Source organism: Talaromyces amestolkiae (assembly GCF_001896365.1).
Source record: "Talaromyces amestolkiae strain CIB chromosome Unknown scaffold7.1, whole genome shotgun sequence".
NCBI lineage: Eukaryota > Fungi > Ascomycota > Eurotiomycetes > Eurotiales > Trichocomaceae > Talaromyces > Talaromyces amestolkiae.
In genome coordinates this window covers 641,993-659,918 of record NW_024468043.1, presented here as the reverse complement: position 1 = coordinate 659,918, position 17,926 = coordinate 641,993, and the positions used below count along the sequence as shown (strand labels likewise).

The 17,926-nt window shown below is 45.5% G+C and overlaps 8 protein-coding genes across 8 annotated transcripts; 4 read left to right on the top strand and 4 right to left on the bottom strand.

Moving 5' to 3' along the window:
* Positions 1–233: 233 nt before the first annotated feature.
* On the bottom strand, positions 234–2,174 carry BHQ10_004279 (uncharacterized protein; the record flags this gene model as incomplete). The annotated part of the gene is made up of 7 exons (XM_040876627.1): positions 234–668; positions 724–1,049; positions 1,119–1,520; positions 1,572–1,654; positions 1,721–1,834; positions 1,894–1,964; positions 2,037–2,174. The coding sequence occupies 7 exons, from the start codon at positions 2,172–2,174 to the stop codon at positions 234–236; spliced, it is 1,569 nt and encodes a 522-aa protein (XP_040732783.1).
* An 821-nt stretch (positions 2,175–2,995) lies between these two features.
* BHQ10_004278 (uncharacterized protein) lies at positions 2,996–4,462 on the top strand (the record flags this gene model as incomplete). The annotated part of the gene is made up of 5 exons (XM_040876626.1): positions 2,996–3,193; positions 3,269–3,373; positions 3,454–3,678; positions 3,737–3,879; positions 3,940–4,462. The coding sequence occupies 5 exons, from the start codon at positions 2,996–2,998 to the stop codon at positions 4,460–4,462; spliced, it is 1,194 nt and encodes a 397-aa protein (XP_040732782.1).
* Positions 4,463–5,509: 1,047 nt separating this feature from the next.
* BHQ10_004277 (uncharacterized protein) lies at positions 5,510–7,608 on the bottom strand (the record flags this gene model as incomplete). The annotated part of the gene is made up of 10 exons (XM_040876625.1): positions 5,510–5,525; positions 5,587–5,789; positions 5,844–5,879; positions 5,938–6,140; positions 6,200–6,266; positions 6,320–6,530; positions 6,585–6,750; positions 6,804–7,066; positions 7,127–7,299; positions 7,360–7,608. The coding sequence occupies 10 exons, from the start codon at positions 7,606–7,608 to the stop codon at positions 5,510–5,512; spliced, it is 1,587 nt and encodes a 528-aa protein (XP_040732781.1).
* Positions 7,609–8,162: 554 nt separating this feature from the next.
* Positions 8,163–9,780, top strand: BHQ10_004276 (uncharacterized protein; the record flags this gene model as incomplete). Its single annotated transcript, XM_040876624.1, has 6 exons — positions 8,163–8,336; positions 8,394–8,485; positions 8,547–8,796; positions 8,886–8,987; positions 9,046–9,082; positions 9,137–9,780. 6 exons carry the CDS (start codon positions 8,163–8,165, stop codon positions 9,778–9,780), a joined length of 1,299 nt encoding a protein of 432 aa, XP_040732780.1.
* Positions 9,781–9,904: 124 nt separating this feature from the next.
* BHQ10_004275 (uncharacterized protein) lies at positions 9,905–11,548 on the bottom strand (the record flags this gene model as incomplete). Its single annotated transcript, XM_040876623.1, has 1 exon — positions 9,905–11,548. One exon carries the CDS (start codon positions 11,546–11,548, stop codon positions 9,905–9,907), a length of 1,644 nt encoding a protein of 547 aa, XP_040732779.1.
* A 1,209-nt stretch (positions 11,549–12,757) lies between these two features.
* BHQ10_004274 (uncharacterized protein) lies at positions 12,758–13,573 on the top strand (the record flags this gene model as incomplete). The annotated part of the gene is made up of 1 exon (XM_040876622.1): positions 12,758–13,573. The coding sequence occupies one exon, from the start codon at positions 12,758–12,760 to the stop codon at positions 13,571–13,573; it is 816 nt and encodes a 271-aa protein (XP_040732778.1).
* Positions 13,574–13,871: 298 nt separating this feature from the next.
* Positions 13,872–15,299, bottom strand: BHQ10_004273 (uncharacterized protein; the record flags this gene model as incomplete). The annotated part of the gene is made up of 1 exon (XM_040876621.1): positions 13,872–15,299. One exon carries the CDS (start codon positions 15,297–15,299, stop codon positions 13,872–13,874), a length of 1,428 nt encoding a protein of 475 aa, XP_040732777.1.
* A 448-nt stretch (positions 15,300–15,747) lies between these two features.
* On the top strand, positions 15,748–17,787 carry BHQ10_004272 (uncharacterized protein; the record flags this gene model as incomplete). The annotated part of the gene is made up of 1 exon (XM_040876620.1): positions 15,748–17,787. The coding sequence occupies one exon, from the start codon at positions 15,748–15,750 to the stop codon at positions 17,785–17,787; it is 2,040 nt and encodes a 679-aa protein (XP_040732776.1).
* Positions 17,788–17,926: the final 139 nt, after the last annotated feature.

Below are 17,926 nucleotides of genomic sequence, written 5' to 3'. Positions count from 1 at the left end.
GCTATCGCCGCATGTCGGTTCAGGGGCAAAAAAGTAAACTCAGCACGTATCAGGCTTGTTGATTCCAGAAAAAATGTCACAAATTCCGAGAATTCGTTCTTGATAGGGTAGATTTGATATTTAGATGTACCAAAGAGAAAGACTGGATTTACTACAAACTGTCTATTCATTGCATACAGGCTGCTACTCCGTCGAGCTCTCACTCGACGGGGGGAGCTAAACGAAACGTAGTGTCATTGTTCTCTCTTCACCAAGGCGACCGGTGCCACAAATTTGTGTCTGCCTCCTAGCCAGTAGTAAGCAGTGGCAAAAAAGATGACGCCCACATACATGACAGCACTCCAATTCATGGTGGAAGGCGTGACTGTGCTCGTGAGAGGGAAAAATGCAAAAACAAACACCGGCCACAAGTACGCGAGAGCAGCGATGTTGATAGCCATACCCCATTTACCTAGTGACCAACGATGTTCAGGCAGTGATTCGCCACGGATGCGCTTCAGAAGAAGGCAGCTGATAGAGATGATGTAAGATGACATCAAAGATGTAATGGTCAACGAAACAATGGCAGTCAACGCAGCTGTTGAGCCAATGTTGATCAAAGAGAGCAGGGCAGTGATGGCGAGGGAGACAAGAACCGAATTCAACGGAATATTCCACCCGGGATTGACCTGTTTTACTGATTAATATAGTGTGCCTCGACTGAGAGTACAGATTCCAGCTTACGTGGCTGAAGAATTCGCCGAATGGCACACCATTATCACGAGCAAAGGACCATAGCTGACGAGATGCAGTGGCTACTTCGGTGATTGTACTAGCGGTTAACGTCACAATCAATATTGCAGTCATGACATTTGTGCCTGCGTAGCTGCCTGTGCTATTGAAAAACACCTGGATAAAAGGGTATCCAGTAGGCGAGGCTAAGATACTGTTAATGTCGCCCAGTGTGAAACATATCGTAACCAGCATTGCAAAACCAAGGACAGAATTAACGACAACCGCGCTCATCATGGCCCTGGGAAGGGTTTCGCTGGCATTCCTGATTTCTTCGGCTGTTCAGATACTGTTAGCCAACGTCCTCCAAATGATGCTTTCATACATGACGGGGGATGGATATATACACATATGCACAGCGCAGTCATAACCAATCATGGCAGTAATTGTTCCGGAAAATCCGACCAAGGTCGAGGAACCAAGACTGTTCCAACCTCCATCGTTGTTAAATTGCGTAAAAACGGACTTGGCAGATGCACGCGGAGCCATGACCCAGAGAGGAATGATGATGGCAAAAAGGCCGACGATATGTAGAATCAGAATGAGGGCCTCCACCATTGGTAGTCTTTTTGCCAAGAATGTGTTGAAGAAGACGGAGAACGCGGTGATGGCAATGACCAAAAGAGTGCCGTGCCATCGCTGAAATACGTAGGATTCGTCGTTGAGTACGATCAAGCCTTGGATAATGGTGCCTGCCAGAAATGCAATTGACACAATAGCGCATTGCCAGCCAGTTGCGCAGAGCCATCCTAGTTATTGATTTGTTAAGATTGTTTTCGTCTGAGGATGAGTAGACAAACCCGTGACATAACTGAGGAACTTTTGACAACTTTTTGGCGCGAATTCAGATACCCAGTGGTATTGTCCTCCTGAAGTGGGAGCCCTGTAATCATGCTCATTATCAGTGATAGTTATCACTGGAAACATAATTATGCACTATCCAACTCACATTGATGCCATCTCTGCCAAACTTGCAAAAACAAGCAAGAAGCCGACACATACAATGACAAATCCCCAAATTAATCCAGCAGTGCCTCCATCAGTAAGACCAATTGTGAGAAGACTATGATCTGTATTAGCAAAGGAACACTTGAAGTGAGAACAAATTCAAAAAGAACCTACGTAAGGATAACCTCCCATGTTGCAATAAGAGTGCAACCAAAGCCCAGAATCGAGGTGAATCCAAAGTTTCTCTGCAGACCACTCTCTTATCAGCTCTACATGAATCAATTCCTTTTATTTTCTTCTTTGGAAGATGGTTTTACCCGTAGCACCTGCTCTCTTCCTAGGGCAGTCATATCACGCTTATCCGCCCCATTTCCCAGGTATTTGGCTGGCACATGGTACTTATTCACCTCCTCCGCATCGGTCTGCATCCAGGCAGCACTTTTCGAAGCCTCCATGTCCTCCAAGTTTTTTTTTTCTCTGAGTATAATGCTGATGAGTCGCTCTGACTGTACCAAGAAAGTTGTAAGTGAGAAGTTGTATCACGCAAGACAAAAAAAAAAGAAAGAATGTCGAGCGATTGGCGAGAGCTATCGAAGGAGGGAAGGATCAGCAGGTAGCCTCACTCTTACCAAAACAGAGAGAAATAATGCAACACCGCAGGTAGCGCAATCAAATTTTATATCTACGTTTTCGGCTTTCGCTTTTTCAAGTCCGAGAGCCAATATAGGATATCACTGGCTCACCTGATTTAGTTCTAACGCATGGTGTTTGAGTATTTCAAGGGTCGAAAGTCCAGACATTGCATTCCGGCTCTGGGCTTGCCTCTTCTGTTCTTATCAGCTTGCAGGGACCGGTAATAGAAAGGAGAAAGGAGAAAGAATTTCTGGAACACAGGGTTCGCTCGTAATAAATATCAGTCCAAGACTCGAGAATGCTCAACCCTGGGTTAGCGTCTGCGTGTAAATAAAACAACATATGTGCATATAATTCAAGTACTGTTGAGGTCAAACTCCGTGTAGAGATGATTTCCCCAAAATTATACCAATCAATTTGATCTCCTAGGCAATAACCAATCCGAAGGCGGAAGAGGCTGGGATCGTCCTTCATGCCCAATGTATCAGAGAGAGGGACTCATGTTGAGCTCTTTATCACATAGCCTTATGGACAGGATTCGATGATCCTCCCCTTGGACCTTTTTCTTATATAAGTGTCTTGCTGGCATACATCTCGCTAATGCTCGACGGTATGACGACTTAACACCGCACATCCTTATAAAATGTCTTATGTTGTTGTCCCGCCGGGACAGTCACCACCTTTCGAGGTTGTCGATGACCAACATCATGGCGCGTGGATCATAATTACTACAGCACTTGGCGTAGCCATCTCCTTGGTGTGCTGGTTGATCCGACTTTACGTGCGATTTGCATTGACTTCTGGCTTTGGCATTGCTGACTGGATATTGGCGGCGTCCTCGGTATGTCGGATGTTTTTTGATTGGCCTTTTTAGAATCAAATGGCTCTATTTTTATTCTAATGAGGATTCCCGCAGGTTATAGCTTTGATACAGTCGATCATAATCCTACTGGCCGCCCATTATGGATTCGGCACATCGATAGAGTTAATAAAGTCTGACGCTGTTGTGCGTATTCAGAACGTATGTCTATTTTCTCCCACGCCCTTAATACTCTGACGAAAAACAGAAAGAACCAAAAACTGATAGATGCACGATTGAAGATGCTTGTCGCCAGTGACGTCTTGTACATCATCACTCAGTACCTTGCCAAAATATCCGTCGTGGCTATTTTACTGCAATTGACGCCGCAAAGAAAACATAACCTCGCGACATGGGTTGTAGGCGGCGTTTGCACGGTATGGCTGGTGGCATCTGTTTTACTCATTACTGTTGACTGTGAGTTTAACAAGCCTTGGGAACCTGCTGCTGAGCATTGTACGGGTCTGGTATGTCATCCCAATATCTTTCAATTTAGTGCTTCAAATAACAGGTCATTGACTCAAGCTTGCTCGATGGCGGTTTATCACTTTCTTGGACATCATCACCGAAGTCGCGTGGCCTGCACTCGCTATTGCCATAGTGTACGATGTTAGAACTTCTCTGGATCGGAAGATTGTTATCATGTCTGCATTTTGCTCGCGTTTACTGTCAGTACTTTACCTGAGCAAAGCCGCTCGACGCTTTTAGCTGACTTAATTATTGGATAGAATCATCATCTTCGCGGTGTTACGCTTACACTACGAAGGACCCGCGTCTAAATCACTCGATCCAACCCTCGCTTTTATCGAACCATACCTCTGGGGCGAAACCGCGATGCATTACTCTTTGATTGCATCCACTGGTTTCTGTCTGCGGCCGTTTATGATCGCCGTGAGTACAAATTATGGCACTGCAGGCGACGAATTTTTGAGCAGCAGTGGTGGCGCAGGATCTGGAAGTAGAACTCGCACAGGTAAAAGCGTTGATAGCTACGCCATGAAAGACATGTCACGCTCTTCACGCGGAAAACGTGGTGGCGGTAGCATGGCTGGTAACAGTGCCCCCCGCTCAGATACATCAGCCGTCCTCGAGGAAAGATATGAAGGATATATGGGCACTGGAGTAGAACACGGTTCTTTAGTTGAGGCTACAAGGCGGAAAATCAGCGGCCATGATGCGAGCAGTGTTGGAAGTACCGAAAGTACGAAGATGATTATTCGTAAGAACACGGATTATACAGAAGGATACTAGTAGCGTAACTCTGCCTGATATTACCTCATTTATATTTAGCCAATGAAATATACTGATAAGAGCAGCAAGGAATCCCACTACGTACTTACTACCTATAGTGTGTGTAATATGATGATGATTTAAGAAAAAGGGCCTTCCCCCAACCAACCGGGAGGACCCCGTCAACTATCTATCATGATAAGTGCACAACTTCGGAGAAATAATTGGATGAAAATTGCCTCTCTCTGATCTTTCTACTATGTACATATATGTTTATTGGGGCTAGTCACACTAATATAGGTTATGCCCGTGCCACTACATCAGTTATTTATGCAGAGGGACGAATACGAAAGGATTTTCACGCGCTAAAGCAAGCCCTGATCAAAAGAAGACCCTTAATTTATGCGGGATCATAATGGAGCATCCCGATTTGCTAGTCTAAGCAATTAATGTCTAGGGGTTGATAACCTGATATTTCAACGGCGATTTTAGTAAATCGACAACGCCAAAAAGAAAAGAAAATACTTGTGAGAATTGTTATATCCGATTTCTCTACACTACGAATTTTGTTTTTCTGGATTCTTTCATATTATAGTGGCAAGTACGGAGTAATAGTTTCATCCTAGCTGTCCTAACTCCATATTCTGCTCCTCTTCGCTCATTCTAATCCTGGTTGGTGCCAGTGCCCAAATCCCGAATAGGCATCTAGGTTATGCATTATCAACCAAAAATTGGACACGAATTCAAAAATTTCCAATTTTAAGGTGAAACTGGCAAAAGATCTCACGTTGGGCAGAAACATAGTGTAAGGGAGGCGCTTCGAAGGATTGCTTGGTGTGCTCTAGACAACCTTGGAATCTTTGCAGTAATAAATATCTTTGGCAGCGAACAAGGTACTTTCTATGCCTAGGTATTGAATTGAATCGATTCGTGATATGGAGACCAACTATGATATCATTGACTCGCTGACCCAAATTTGTGGTTTTCTTATTTTTCCCTTTTGGGTATTTTTGTCAATAAGCTCTGATTCGGGACTTTCAGCAACCTGTTCTTTTCAGAGAGCCCAAATCACAGAACGTATCGACTACAACGACAAGTTGATTAGTGATGTGTAAGAAATAATACGCAATAAGAGAAATACTCACAACGTCAAATTTTCCCTATCCGTCAAATCCAGCTGATTGCTATCGACAACGTGAGTGACCGTCGTACCGTTATCGTGGACTTCTTCCACAATTCCGGCATCGCGCACATCGATCTCGGCTTGGAGTTTGTCGCGGCGTTTGTTTTCCTTGACGAGGATGATTCGCAGTGCTATGATGCAGAGAGAGGGGAGGACTGCGGCGACCTGGTACCAGAAATTAGAGAAGTCAGTGTAATTAGGCAGGATAGAGTGACTTACGACAAGTAGAATAATCCAGGTTGGTTTATACCGTGGCTACATACCAGAATCAGTATTCAAAAATCAGACTTGAAAGAGTTGGTACTGGACATACCTTCCACTGCGGCCGGAAGAGCTGAGGAGAGATGATATTACCCAATCCGTAACCAATATGGTACAGGGCTATGGTGGTAGTCTTTTTCGTATGTCCGGCGGAGGTATTAGCGGCCCATATCATAACGACCGCATACGCGATGCCGGTTGTAGATCGAATCCATATGCCGGTGATGAGTCCCCAACGATTTGACCATGGAAGACCTATACAGCAATAAACATGAGCACTGGACTGGATTCGTTGGTTTGAAAGGTGAACTCACTTAGAAGAAGTATACTTGACAAAGCGCCAGGGATATAAGAAGCTAAAGAAATCCAAGCACGAGCATTCTGACATCGTTAGCAAAAGCATCATGATCAACGAAATTGAATTACGAGCTTACCGTAGTCTTATGTAGCACAATCGCAGCAGTTATCAGACAAACGAACGAAACCGCACCACTGACTGTTCCAAGTAAAGTTGTCTGGAGAACCGTAAATCCGAATGAGTTGATAATTAGTGAGTATTGATTAGTCAGTCCATTAGCCATCTCTTGAGACCAGGCGTGCAAGAAGAAGATCCATGTTTTCGGGTCTTGGATCGCCTCGATGAACCTGGATCCATTAGCACGATATCTTCAAAAATTATTAAAAAAAGTGATCCCTTACTGGTATCTCTTGAAAGTTTTCTGCTCAATCCCAGAATGGTTCTCCTTAATCCGCAATATAGCCTGCGCACGCTCTTCATTTGTCAAGAATGAAGCATGCACGGGACTATCTGGGAAAAGCAGAAAAACGATGCCGCCGAAAATAACTGTAATTCCGCCCGTAATCACTTCGACATGTTAGTATTAATGTCTTTGCTAAGGCCGCGAATGACAGACGAACCCATGAACCACTTCCACGGCGCAAAGCCATCGGTCTTAATCCAAAGCACGCCGTAGGACAGCAATCCCGATGTAATGGGGCTTGCGTTGCCGATCGACCACATAATCGGCATCAAGACGGCTTGCTCTTGATAAGTGAAGAACATTGACATGGTGAGTAAAAATGCCGGTACGATACAAGCTTCGGAGAGTCCTAGTAGGAAACGGACCACGAAGAGGGAGGCGAAGCTATTACACGGGGCATGTAGAAGGGTAATACCGCCCCTAATAGTATATCAGCATGTACTCAGATTATTAGAAGCCTAAATACGTGGGTTGTCTTACCAAACTACTAGGTTACCTGCTAGCCATTTCCCTACCGGGAACCTCTGCAAAGCCCAGTTCTGCGGCCACTCTGCAAGGAGATAACCGAAATAAAAGATCGAAGATAGCCAATTGTACTGATTAGAGTTCAGATTAGCGTCTTTCAGAATCCCGAGAATTGCTGAATTTCCCAACTACATCGGCGTCAGCACGTGTGGTCATAAATTTGGTCTACCTTCTGTCCTTAAACATACCGTTTGCTTGTCAACATACATTAGGTGATACCCAATACAAAGAAAAGGCAATATCCGACGCAGACATTTGTTGCGAATTTTTCGAGCTTCTTCCGGAGTCGGGTCTGTTACTTGCAATTTTTGGAAGAGTTTGTAGCTCTCGTCGGCATACCGGTCGGATAGTTTGGGTACATTGGGAGGAGGGGGGAGACCGTCATCTTCAGACTGAACAGATGGCTCAATATTCGTTTTATGGTCATTTGAAGCCATATTTTCGGTGTGTGCTCTGCTCCGATATCAATCAGAAGCGTAGGAGGTTTTGTGTCGAGATCAGTTGAGATGGCCTCGGAACATGTTGGGAACAAGTCGACACTTCATGAATATCTATATAGTGCTTTTTAAACTTTGACTGCACTAGGAATTTGGCTTAGTGTATTTCGCCATTCTGCAGCATATATCGTCTTTACTTGGTACCAGCCTGCGCAATGACATCCCTGTCTTAACGTGGCACACTGCATTTGTTTTTGGTGACAGTTCCGAGAAAGATTACTGAATACGGAAAATTCATAAGACATCTTGTTAGTTTTGATTGCTCAAAATGTTGTTGCGTCAGTATCGTGTTGTTGACGTGCTCAGATTATAGCGAGCCCCTCCACTAGGCTGGCATCGGATATCAGAATATTTCCTATCGCGTGCAGCTCAAAAGGCGTGATAGGTCCCGTCATTGGTGTCACTTCAAACGAACTTCCGACAACAACTATTCTGCGAAAATCTATAGACTACTTCCACTTCACAAAGACATCAGGACTTTGATGATACCAGTAATGGCAGAGAATAAACCCACGTTTCGAGTGCTCATAGCCGGTGCTGGTATAGCAGGCCTAGCAACTGCAATAGCACTCAGTCGCATTTCGGAGATTCCGAATCTCGACATTCAGCTGTACGAGCAGGCTCCCGAATTGACCGAGATAGGAGCAAGCATTGCGCTTAGTCCTAATGTATGTTAAGGCCTTTCCCTGCAACTTTTAACAGTATCGAAGTTGATGATCTATCAGGGCATGCGAACTCTGGAAAAGCTGGGGGTGCACAATGCTCTCACGGATGAGAATGGGTATCGAGGCCCAAGCGGAATACCACAAATAGTTCGGTATGAACATGGACAGAAATTTCCTCAAAATTGTGTGTATACTGACTGACTTTTCTCTAAGCCACTGGAAAACGAATCAGGTTGTTACTGTAGATACGCACTTTAACGTACCCGATCCTCGGCATCATACGACTCGTTTTCATAGGGGACATTTGCACAGTGCCTTGTTGCAGCATGTTCCAAAAGACTCAATTCATCTCAACAAAAAAGTCGCTAGCGCAGCGGCTACTGATGATAAAGTAACACTCTATTTCGAAGATGGATCCGAAGCTCATGGCGATCTTTTGATTGGTGCTGATGGGATCAAATCGGTTTGTCTAGTATCTGTGGCTCACAAAAGTTCTTTTGCTAATTTATTCTTTACTAAACAAAGAGGACTAGACAGGCTTTTTTCCCACAGTATCAGCTCAAGTTTAGTGGCAAAGTTTTCGCCAGATCAACCTTCGATGCCTCATTAGTGGAAGGAAAAATCCCGGACTTGCCTATTGACTCTGTTCACTGGGTACGTAATTGATGCCTTCGACCTGCACCTTATAACGATGAATTGACAATCAGATTAGTGGGGGCCAAAAGACAACTTCTTTGCGTCAAGGCTGGGTACGTACAACCCTGACAATCATGTTTTGAGAGTACAGACCTGACATCTCACAGGCAAGGGGCAGTACACCACTGTCGGCGCATATGATGACGGTCGCAGTGCCGAAGAGCTAGAAAAGGAAGTTTCTTGGGATCAAGCAGGCAATGTGGAGCATCTACGAGAAAAGTACAAGGACTGGAACCCCATCGTCAAAGCCTTGACGGAGTTGACTCCGTATACCCGCCTGTATCCCAACTTTGCTGGCGAGCCTCTTCCGACTTGGGTCCTTGCAGCTCGAGCGACTCTGGTCGGCGATGCTGCTCATACTCATGGTGGTGCTTTTGCAGCTGGAGGCTCATTAGCCCTTGATGATTCGTTCGCGCTAGCACTAGCGCTCAGACATGCTTTCTCGTTGGCAGAACCAGGTGCTTTTAATAACGGATCATCATATATCAGAAAAGCACTAGAGCTGTACGACCAGACTCGGCGTCCTCATACGGGCAGGCTTTTGGAGATTGTCCACGGTCAGATCAACAAGAAACCAGAAGCTTATCAATCCGCCGAGGAAGAGAATCTAGCACTTATCACGAAGATGACTAAAAGGCCCGATACAACGTGGTTGTCCGAGCATGATGTGGTAGAAGCCTTTCAGCAGGTGCTTAAACATGAACAAGCCACCGGATTCGAGCAAACAGGAGCGCAAAAAAGCAGATTATGACTGAGGTCTCATTAGACATTTTACCTAGTCCATATAGAATAAGGAATCCTATAAGTTAGAAAGTGACAAATGAAGATGGAGTGCAATTAGAATCTTTCTTTAAGCGTACTGCAAACGTAGACTATTATATATACCCCTCCAAGAAGTTTGGATATCCCATTCCACCCATGATTGAGATCCCAGAAGCCCAGTCTGGTAGCTGTAGAAAAACCTCTTCAGGACTTGGTAAGCTATCTGCTGCGTCGGAGTAAAGTTGACTATCTAGTAGACCAGTACTGTAATTGATACTGTAATCAGTACCATGGGAAGGATGGCTTTGACGAGGTGTCGATTGTGAAATCTCAGACGCCGTGATATCTTCTGATTGTGTGAGGTGGGTCAACTCTGGCTGGTGCCTCTGATATATTTGTTTTCGCGCCATAGGATATGTGCCCAAGGGATTCAAAATGTACTCAAGAGAGAACTGGATTGGATTCTTCGGCTCTGGGTTATCATTACTCGCCATGCTTGAAGATGAGTCGTTTGGGAACTCGCCGACTTCAAAAGAGAACAAAGTTTTGAATCTTCTCAATGCCTGCACTGCAGACTCGCAGTACAAATCTGCATTGATATACCTGGCAAGGTACTTCAGAATTTGCACATTACTTTGCAGTATCTCTTCGCATTTCTGATACGAGAAATCCGCAATCAATGACTCGGGATCTCTCCATGAAGTTAAAGCGGTCACTAGTACGCTGCTGCATATCTGCGAATGAACCGCATAAGGAGTATCTACTATGCTGAGCTTGTGGCAGTCCCAAAGATTTCGTAAAAGAGACCCAATGTACAGAGATTTCGTAATGCACATACGATGACACATGTGGATAAATTCTTCCGGGGCATTTTTGCGTATCCATTGCGTTGCGGTGTCTGGAAAGACCAATCTTGAAACGCCTACTCGGTACAGGTCGTTGTAAGTCTGAGAGATCAGGATATGAAGGCCGAAAAACAGATTTAATCGGCCGGAGGTCTTATAGATGTAAACATTTTCTGTCGACATTTTCAGACTGACTGGTATTGAACTCTCGATATCTCGTAGCTCCTTGTCCAGGTTATGGAAATGGGAATTACTGTTTGTTTCCCAAGGAATTTCCCCATCTAGATGCTTGACATATCTCAATATCTTTGAGCGGATGGCCATGGCTCGGATATAATGACCACGCATGTCAATGTTATCAACAGCAGATGCGACTGCTACCCGCTGCTTGTCTACAAAAGGCAGTAATTTTCCGACAGGCAACAGTTCCGTGATGCATGGTATGTTTCTAATAAAAGAATCCTCAACACATGGAAGTTGGATCTGGACATCCCCGGCAGACACAAAACGAAGCTGGTCAATGCCGCATTCAATCGACGCGTCAAGAAGATAGCATGCCCACAACACACGTCTTCTACTCTCCTTTGCTGCCCACGAAATCTGATTCTTTTGGCACAAGATATCGTTGTCATGCTCGACGTTCAGCTGCAGCAGTTGTACGCGCCGTGTAATGAATCCCGAAATCAGAAACGCCTTTGAGTAGTCACCAACTCGGAGGTAGTACTCATGCAGTAAAATTTCTGTCATAAGACATTCAATAGCCGGATTTCCAAAAGTCGCGAATGTGCACTGCATAGCAGCTTCAGCCCAGCCTTTACCGGCATTGTAGAAACGAGTGTCAGCACTGAGCTCGTCCTCGCTGGTGCCAATGACGACTTTTGCATAATAAATCGGAGCAGCCAGTGCACACATTATATACACAAGGCCCGGTATTTCAAGATACATGGTTTTTGAATCACGAAACTGCTCCATGAAGTTCGGAATATGCAAAAAACCCATGCATCGTACCGAGTGGATATGGGCGAAGTATATGTCGATTAGCTCACGAACCTTTTCGATGGATGGCAAATTTCGGGTTATCAACCATGTCGGTATTGCACGAGGGTGTTTATGACGGTGAGACGCTTCCTGTGGGCAGCTCTCAAGATCAGTGTCATAATAACGGCACTCAATCACCTTCGCGGAACACCTATCGCACACAGGACCGCCGGAGCATTTAGACTTGGTCCGTTTACATTCAACACACGATCGCAGAATCCTGCGCCGCTTGAGCCCGGCTTGCGTAATCGAGTCACTAGGGCTGGATGCATTGCGGGCTGTGCTGGTAGGCGTTGCCCCTGGGTAAAGGCACTCCTCGCCCAGTGCACGGCATTTGTTACATGATCCCGGGGTGCGATCACACTTTATCTGTGAGTATTGCCAGATTAGTCGCTGCAATGCCAGTTATTTGGTCCCGCAGAATGTACAAACCTTTCGCCGGCGGCATACGAGACAGCTGGGCGAGCTCGCCTGCTCAACCATGACATCCTCAGGCCAAGAGCCCGATTTCCATACACATTGGTACAAAGTGCATGAGATACGTAGATTATGTTTTTGCAGAAACAAAAACGCATAGTAAGCGGGCGCGAAGTCGTTGACCAGCGGTAATCACGCCAATATCGAACAAAATGATGTTGTGGAGGCCGACATCCGAAAGAATGCGGATCTCGCTTCCTACTTCTTTTCTATTGGCCGCAGCATTGAATAGAGGTTTACTTATCTTTGAGCACGCGATCTCACTGAAGGTTTTGTAATTTTGAGTTGGAATTATACTTTTTTAGAGCAAGAGCTCCATACTCCTTATCAATATGTTTGGTGCTTCGATATGGAAATGCCCGACATCCGGGCTTGCGTGGATGTCGTCCATCCACTGTACCGAAGTTCTTTTCGACAACGAGCATACTGATGTATGTGTACGGAGTGCACAATGGCAGCTACAATGGCGCAACAAAGAGACACTGAAGAGACGCGAGGACATAAAAGCTGCATCGGCAGTCTCGAGAATTCCTCGTAGGCTTGAGACGAACAACCCAGACTAGATCTTATACCATAAATCCATCAATTGATATCTGATTTCAAAGAATGTCTGCCTTACTGAAAGCTCTAGTAGCTGCAGCTTCCTTTAGCTCTGCTTGGGGCTCAGGGTTCCGCGTCTTCGACAACACGGCTTATACCAACACATCCATTGGCTTTCAGAGCACCAATATCAACTGGATCCCTGCCTACGTCTGCAACCCCCTGACGGAAGGAGGTGTTCTCCCTTCTGCTGCAGAATGGAAAAGCATCGTTCTCGAATGGAATATCTATCCCGGATACCCTTTAGTGCTTGATTGTGAAGATCTGTACTTTACCAGCGCGTCCACCGCAGATCTCTACCTTGAGATATTGAGCACTCTACAGACATGGGCTGCAGAAGTCGTACCCGCTGGTCAGATTATTGGCTGGKACGGCCTCTCTGGAAACACCATCCCGTCGCTATATAGCTATTACCAAAGCCTGATCGCAAACTATAGCAGCCACGCCTTCTTCCCGTCTGCATACACATTCAGCAGCAGTATATCTACGTGGAACAGCTCGCTCAATTCAGTGATTAGCAAAATAAACGCCATAAATGACACGCTACCCATCTGGCCGTATACCTGGCCTCAATATCACAACAACTATTCCTTTATACCGGTAGACCTATGGGAAACAGAGCTTGAGATCCTGGCCTCAAACACCAATCTCGATGGGTTCGTTATTTGGGGTGGCAAGAACCATGCAGTCTGTAACGATACGTGCCAGCAGACCGCTGGTCAGCAGCCGTGGTTGAATGCTACGCGCTCTTTCTTGAGCAACCTTTATGGGGTCTATAATGGTGAGCCGCAACGGAATGGGGCACAGGTCTTTTCTTTCTAGAAAGAGGCAATTGCTTCAAGATTATTACCAGCACTAGGTTTAGAGTAGGAATGAAACTTTGTACTATGGATGAAAAAGCAAATGTAATTTTTCAATATTTCAATGCTTATACATTCTCCTGTCGCATGATATTTTCAAATTCTTTTGAGTATTTAACAAACCCGTAAACAGTTATGCCTTGTCCATGACTAGGTAATGAGCGACCATTGTAGCTTGAAAATATGCGAGGAGACGTATTACATTGATTATTCCCGAGTCATATCACCAAATAATTTGACTATACTAATGCTTCGATAAACTAAACTTGAATCTCATCCACTTTCTTCGTGTCCTGCTGAAGCTCTTCTGGGCTATAACTAGACTTACTCAAGGAGACGATAGTTGGGACAGCCACCACCAAACTACCAATAGACAGTCCCCAGTTCATCGCAAACTGTACCATAGCACTAACACCATTGGCGTTCACTCTCCAAGCCATAGCTCCTCCAGCAGGCTTCAAAGCCGAATAAGTCCCAACAATAACTGCATTGACAACCGGATCATGCGACTGTGCGCCAATTATCCAGTAGCAATAACCCTGCCAAAATGCGTCGTAAACACCATAAAAGAAGTACAAGAACATAGGGCCTAAAAATATGCTTCTCTCCTTGAAGTCGATATCCTGCTTCAGATGTTGACGGAGCTGGCGATTATCGGCCCAAATTTGGAATTTGTACCCTCCTCCCCAGATGACCATACCAGTAACGAAAAGGATTGCCCAGCCAATTTGAGCTCTGGTACGGCGGTTGATGCGCTTAATATCCAGGATATAGCCCATCAAGAGCCCACCAAACATTTGTGCAATCCAGTACAGTGCGCTATTCAAGGAGCGTGTGCGCAGGTTGAAGGTCATGCCGTTGACATCATTCTGCTGATAGGAGTAAAAAACATTGGCGTTGAAAAACATAGGATAGAGACACATAATCTTCCAATCGAAAACGATCTTGAGAGTCTGCACAACTGTAGCCTTCAAATTCACCCACTTGAGGCGCCTGGATTCTTCGGGGATGCGAGTGCCGCTGTACTTGCGAGATAATGATTCGGCCGGTGACACAAACAGAGATAAACCCCAGCCAAACAACATGACAACAATATAGGCAATATACGTTGAGTCAGTCACAGTACCCGACTTGGAGTTGTAATTGAGTCCGAAACTAGCGAGCGACCCAATCGCACCGCCCAAGTTGAAGATTACCCAGAACAGAGCAATAGCTCTACCTCTAGTGCTGTCATTGGTATAAGTCACCATGATGGTGCCCTGCGCAACCCAGAAGAACGCAGCACCAAGACCCAAAACTGCTCCGGCAGCAATGACAAATGGCCCGTTTGCCGTTCGGTTGAAATTCAATAATGAGCCTGCATATAAGGCGTAAGTCCATCCGCCGAGTAATAGAGACCATCTTGGACCGAGATATTTGTAGAAGGCGCCAACGAAGATCAGAGCAGCGCCCGCGGTGCAAGCGTGGGTTGCGACGTTTGAATTCGCTGCAACGGTACTATTGACTTGGCCTGAGCCGCCCATTCCGGTTAGGGCATTGTACATACCCGGGTTGCAGAATGAGATGAAAGAGATGAGGACGATTTGAAACCAAGGGTCATGATACAGTCTGAGCCAGATGCTTTCCGTCTTCATTGGAAGGGATGAGCTGCTTTGAGCCACTTTGGCATCGTCTGTCGTAGCAGACATTGTGGCACCTAGCACCTGTGCACGGATAACTAGAGCTGGAAAAAAATAACGATTCCTGAAAATCTAGCCAGATAAATTGACTGAGATGGGCTATTGATGCTGAGAGATTGATGGATTGGGATTGCAAGGCACTTAGGTGTTATATAAATCAGTCAACTGGTACCCACGTATAGGTGGACACGATGCAGGATGAGCCAAAATAGTCCCAACATGACGAATAAACTCAATTTGATTAACTTGTAGCTATCCCTACATTGGCTTGCTTGCATGGGGAAAAGGCTACCGAGGGTGAAAAACTTCCATCCGGATGTCGCTGGCTTATCGGTACACCGACATCCGCCAGACCATGCCCCACCCTCTTTTTTTAAGTCATATGCGTAAGTATTAGTCCACTCATTTATTTTCATCTAAACCAACATGCATAGACACTCATTGATCATTTTGAAAAATGTCGTTATTAGACAACAAGGAGGCCTTGGACCAGCTACAGACCGAGGCCCGAAACCCGGTGGCGCACCGGATTGACTTTCTCGATACATTAGGGCTATGTGAAGCCTTCAACCGCGAAGAAGAATGCGTGTCAAAAGCTATTGCGTGCTGTCTGCCTGAGATAAGTTCATTGATAGATGATCTTGTTCCGCGACTCCAAGCCGGTGGTAGGCTCATCTACGTTGGAGCCGGCAATAGTGGCCGGGTAGGTTTCATGGACTGCAGTGAACTACCAGTAACATTTTCAGCGGACCCAAAACAGTTTTTGACCGTCGTTGCAGGGGGTGCAAATGCGATTATACATGCCCAGGAGGGTGCCGAAGATTCACAAGTTGATGGTGTTACTCAATTGCAGGCTCTTCAATTGACATTGAAAGACACAGTCATAGGAATTTCTGCATCAGGAAGGACGCCATTTGTTGTTGGTGCGCTTAAAGTAGCCATAGAAAGCAATTGCCTCACTGCTGCTATTACCAATACCCGACCATCCAAACTCGATTCGCTAAGCCCGACATACAGCATATGTGCGCTGACAGGCCCGGAGTTTCTAGCTGGAAGCACGAGACTCAAAGCTGGGAGCGCCGCTAAGCAAATTCTCAACATGATTAGCACGTGCTCCATGATAAAACTAAATAAAACCTATAAAGGTCTTATGATTGATGTTCGAGTCAAGAATCACAAACTCAAGGCTCGTGGGAGAAGAATTGTGCGCCAAGTGTGTGACGGGGCTCCAATGTATACTATAAATCAACATGGGACCATTTCACTAGAGGCCACGCATATTCCAGAAACAGAGTCTGGAGATTATATACTCGATTGTCATATTGAGCAGTGTGAAGGAAGCATTAAACTAGCTTGTGCTGTGGCCATTTCTGGTTTGGTGCCAGATGTCGCAAAGCAGAGTTTGAAGTCAGTGAACGGCAACTTCCAAAACTTTGTGGAAAATTTGGGCCGTCAACCATCTGAATCTTTAGCGGCTCCCAAAATGAGTGAATATTTTCTTTGCGTGGATGGAGGTGGCACCAAATGCTCGGTGTCTATAGCGACGAGATCCGGCCTGGTAGGTAGAGGCACGGCAGGTGCTTGCAACTTCAATTGCGTCAAACTGGACGACATTATGAGACAAATCACATTGGCATTCAATGAAGCAATATCACATCTTCCAGCCGTGGAACAAGATGGCTTCAGGCGCATGCCCAAATTAGCCCGGGTCTGGGTCGGAATGGCAGGTATATACCACACTAGCCACAGTGATCTCGAACCGCTCATCCAAAAATTGGAAGAATTGTTCAATATTTCCTACCAGAGCGAGGCACTTAAGCTAACAAGCGACGACATACTTCTAAGCTCAGCAATTTCCAGTGAGGACTCGATTGAAAGTGGTATTTCAGTCATCGCTGGAACGGGATCCGTGGCCACAGCATTCAGAAAAGGAGAAAACGGGGAAATAATTCAACTGGGCCGCACTGGTGGCTGGGGTTATATTCTGGGTGATTATGGAAGTGCATTTGATATTGGTAAAAAAGCACTTCAAACTACATTGGCAAGTGTAGAGCATAAGCAATTTGACGAGACTCGCACTCTTACCGAACTGGAAGCGCGGATACTGGCCAAGCTCGACTGTAAAGCAGACGATGTGCTTTCCAGACTGTTCGACCCAGCAAGTCCACAGAAACAGAAACATAGAATCAGCGGTCTCGCAAAAGATGTCACAGCTCTAGGGTTCAGAGAAGTAAACCCCGACGCGCAGTCACTGATTATCTTGCAATCTAGCGCCAGATCCCTGGTCCAAATGGTCCAGCCTCTGGCAGCGAAGCATTTATGTAATCCCAAGACGAGCGCACTTGTTTTATCTGGAGCTTTGATGAACGTCCCGGGTTATCAGAACCTATTTCTAGCAGAGTGGGCAAAAGTTGGTATGACCTCATTTAAGAAAGTAGTAGTCGTCAAAGATGCATCTAACTATGCAGCACAAGTACTTGCAAGGCAGAAACATTGAATGGTCACAAGGAAAATATTTTGAACGGTTAGTAGATAATCCGTACGTGTGCGTATTACCTGAAGACCTCGCTCAAAGCTCGCATCCAGACTTATTAAGAACTTGTCTCTCCGATTTGCCTTGTATTCAAATAAAACAA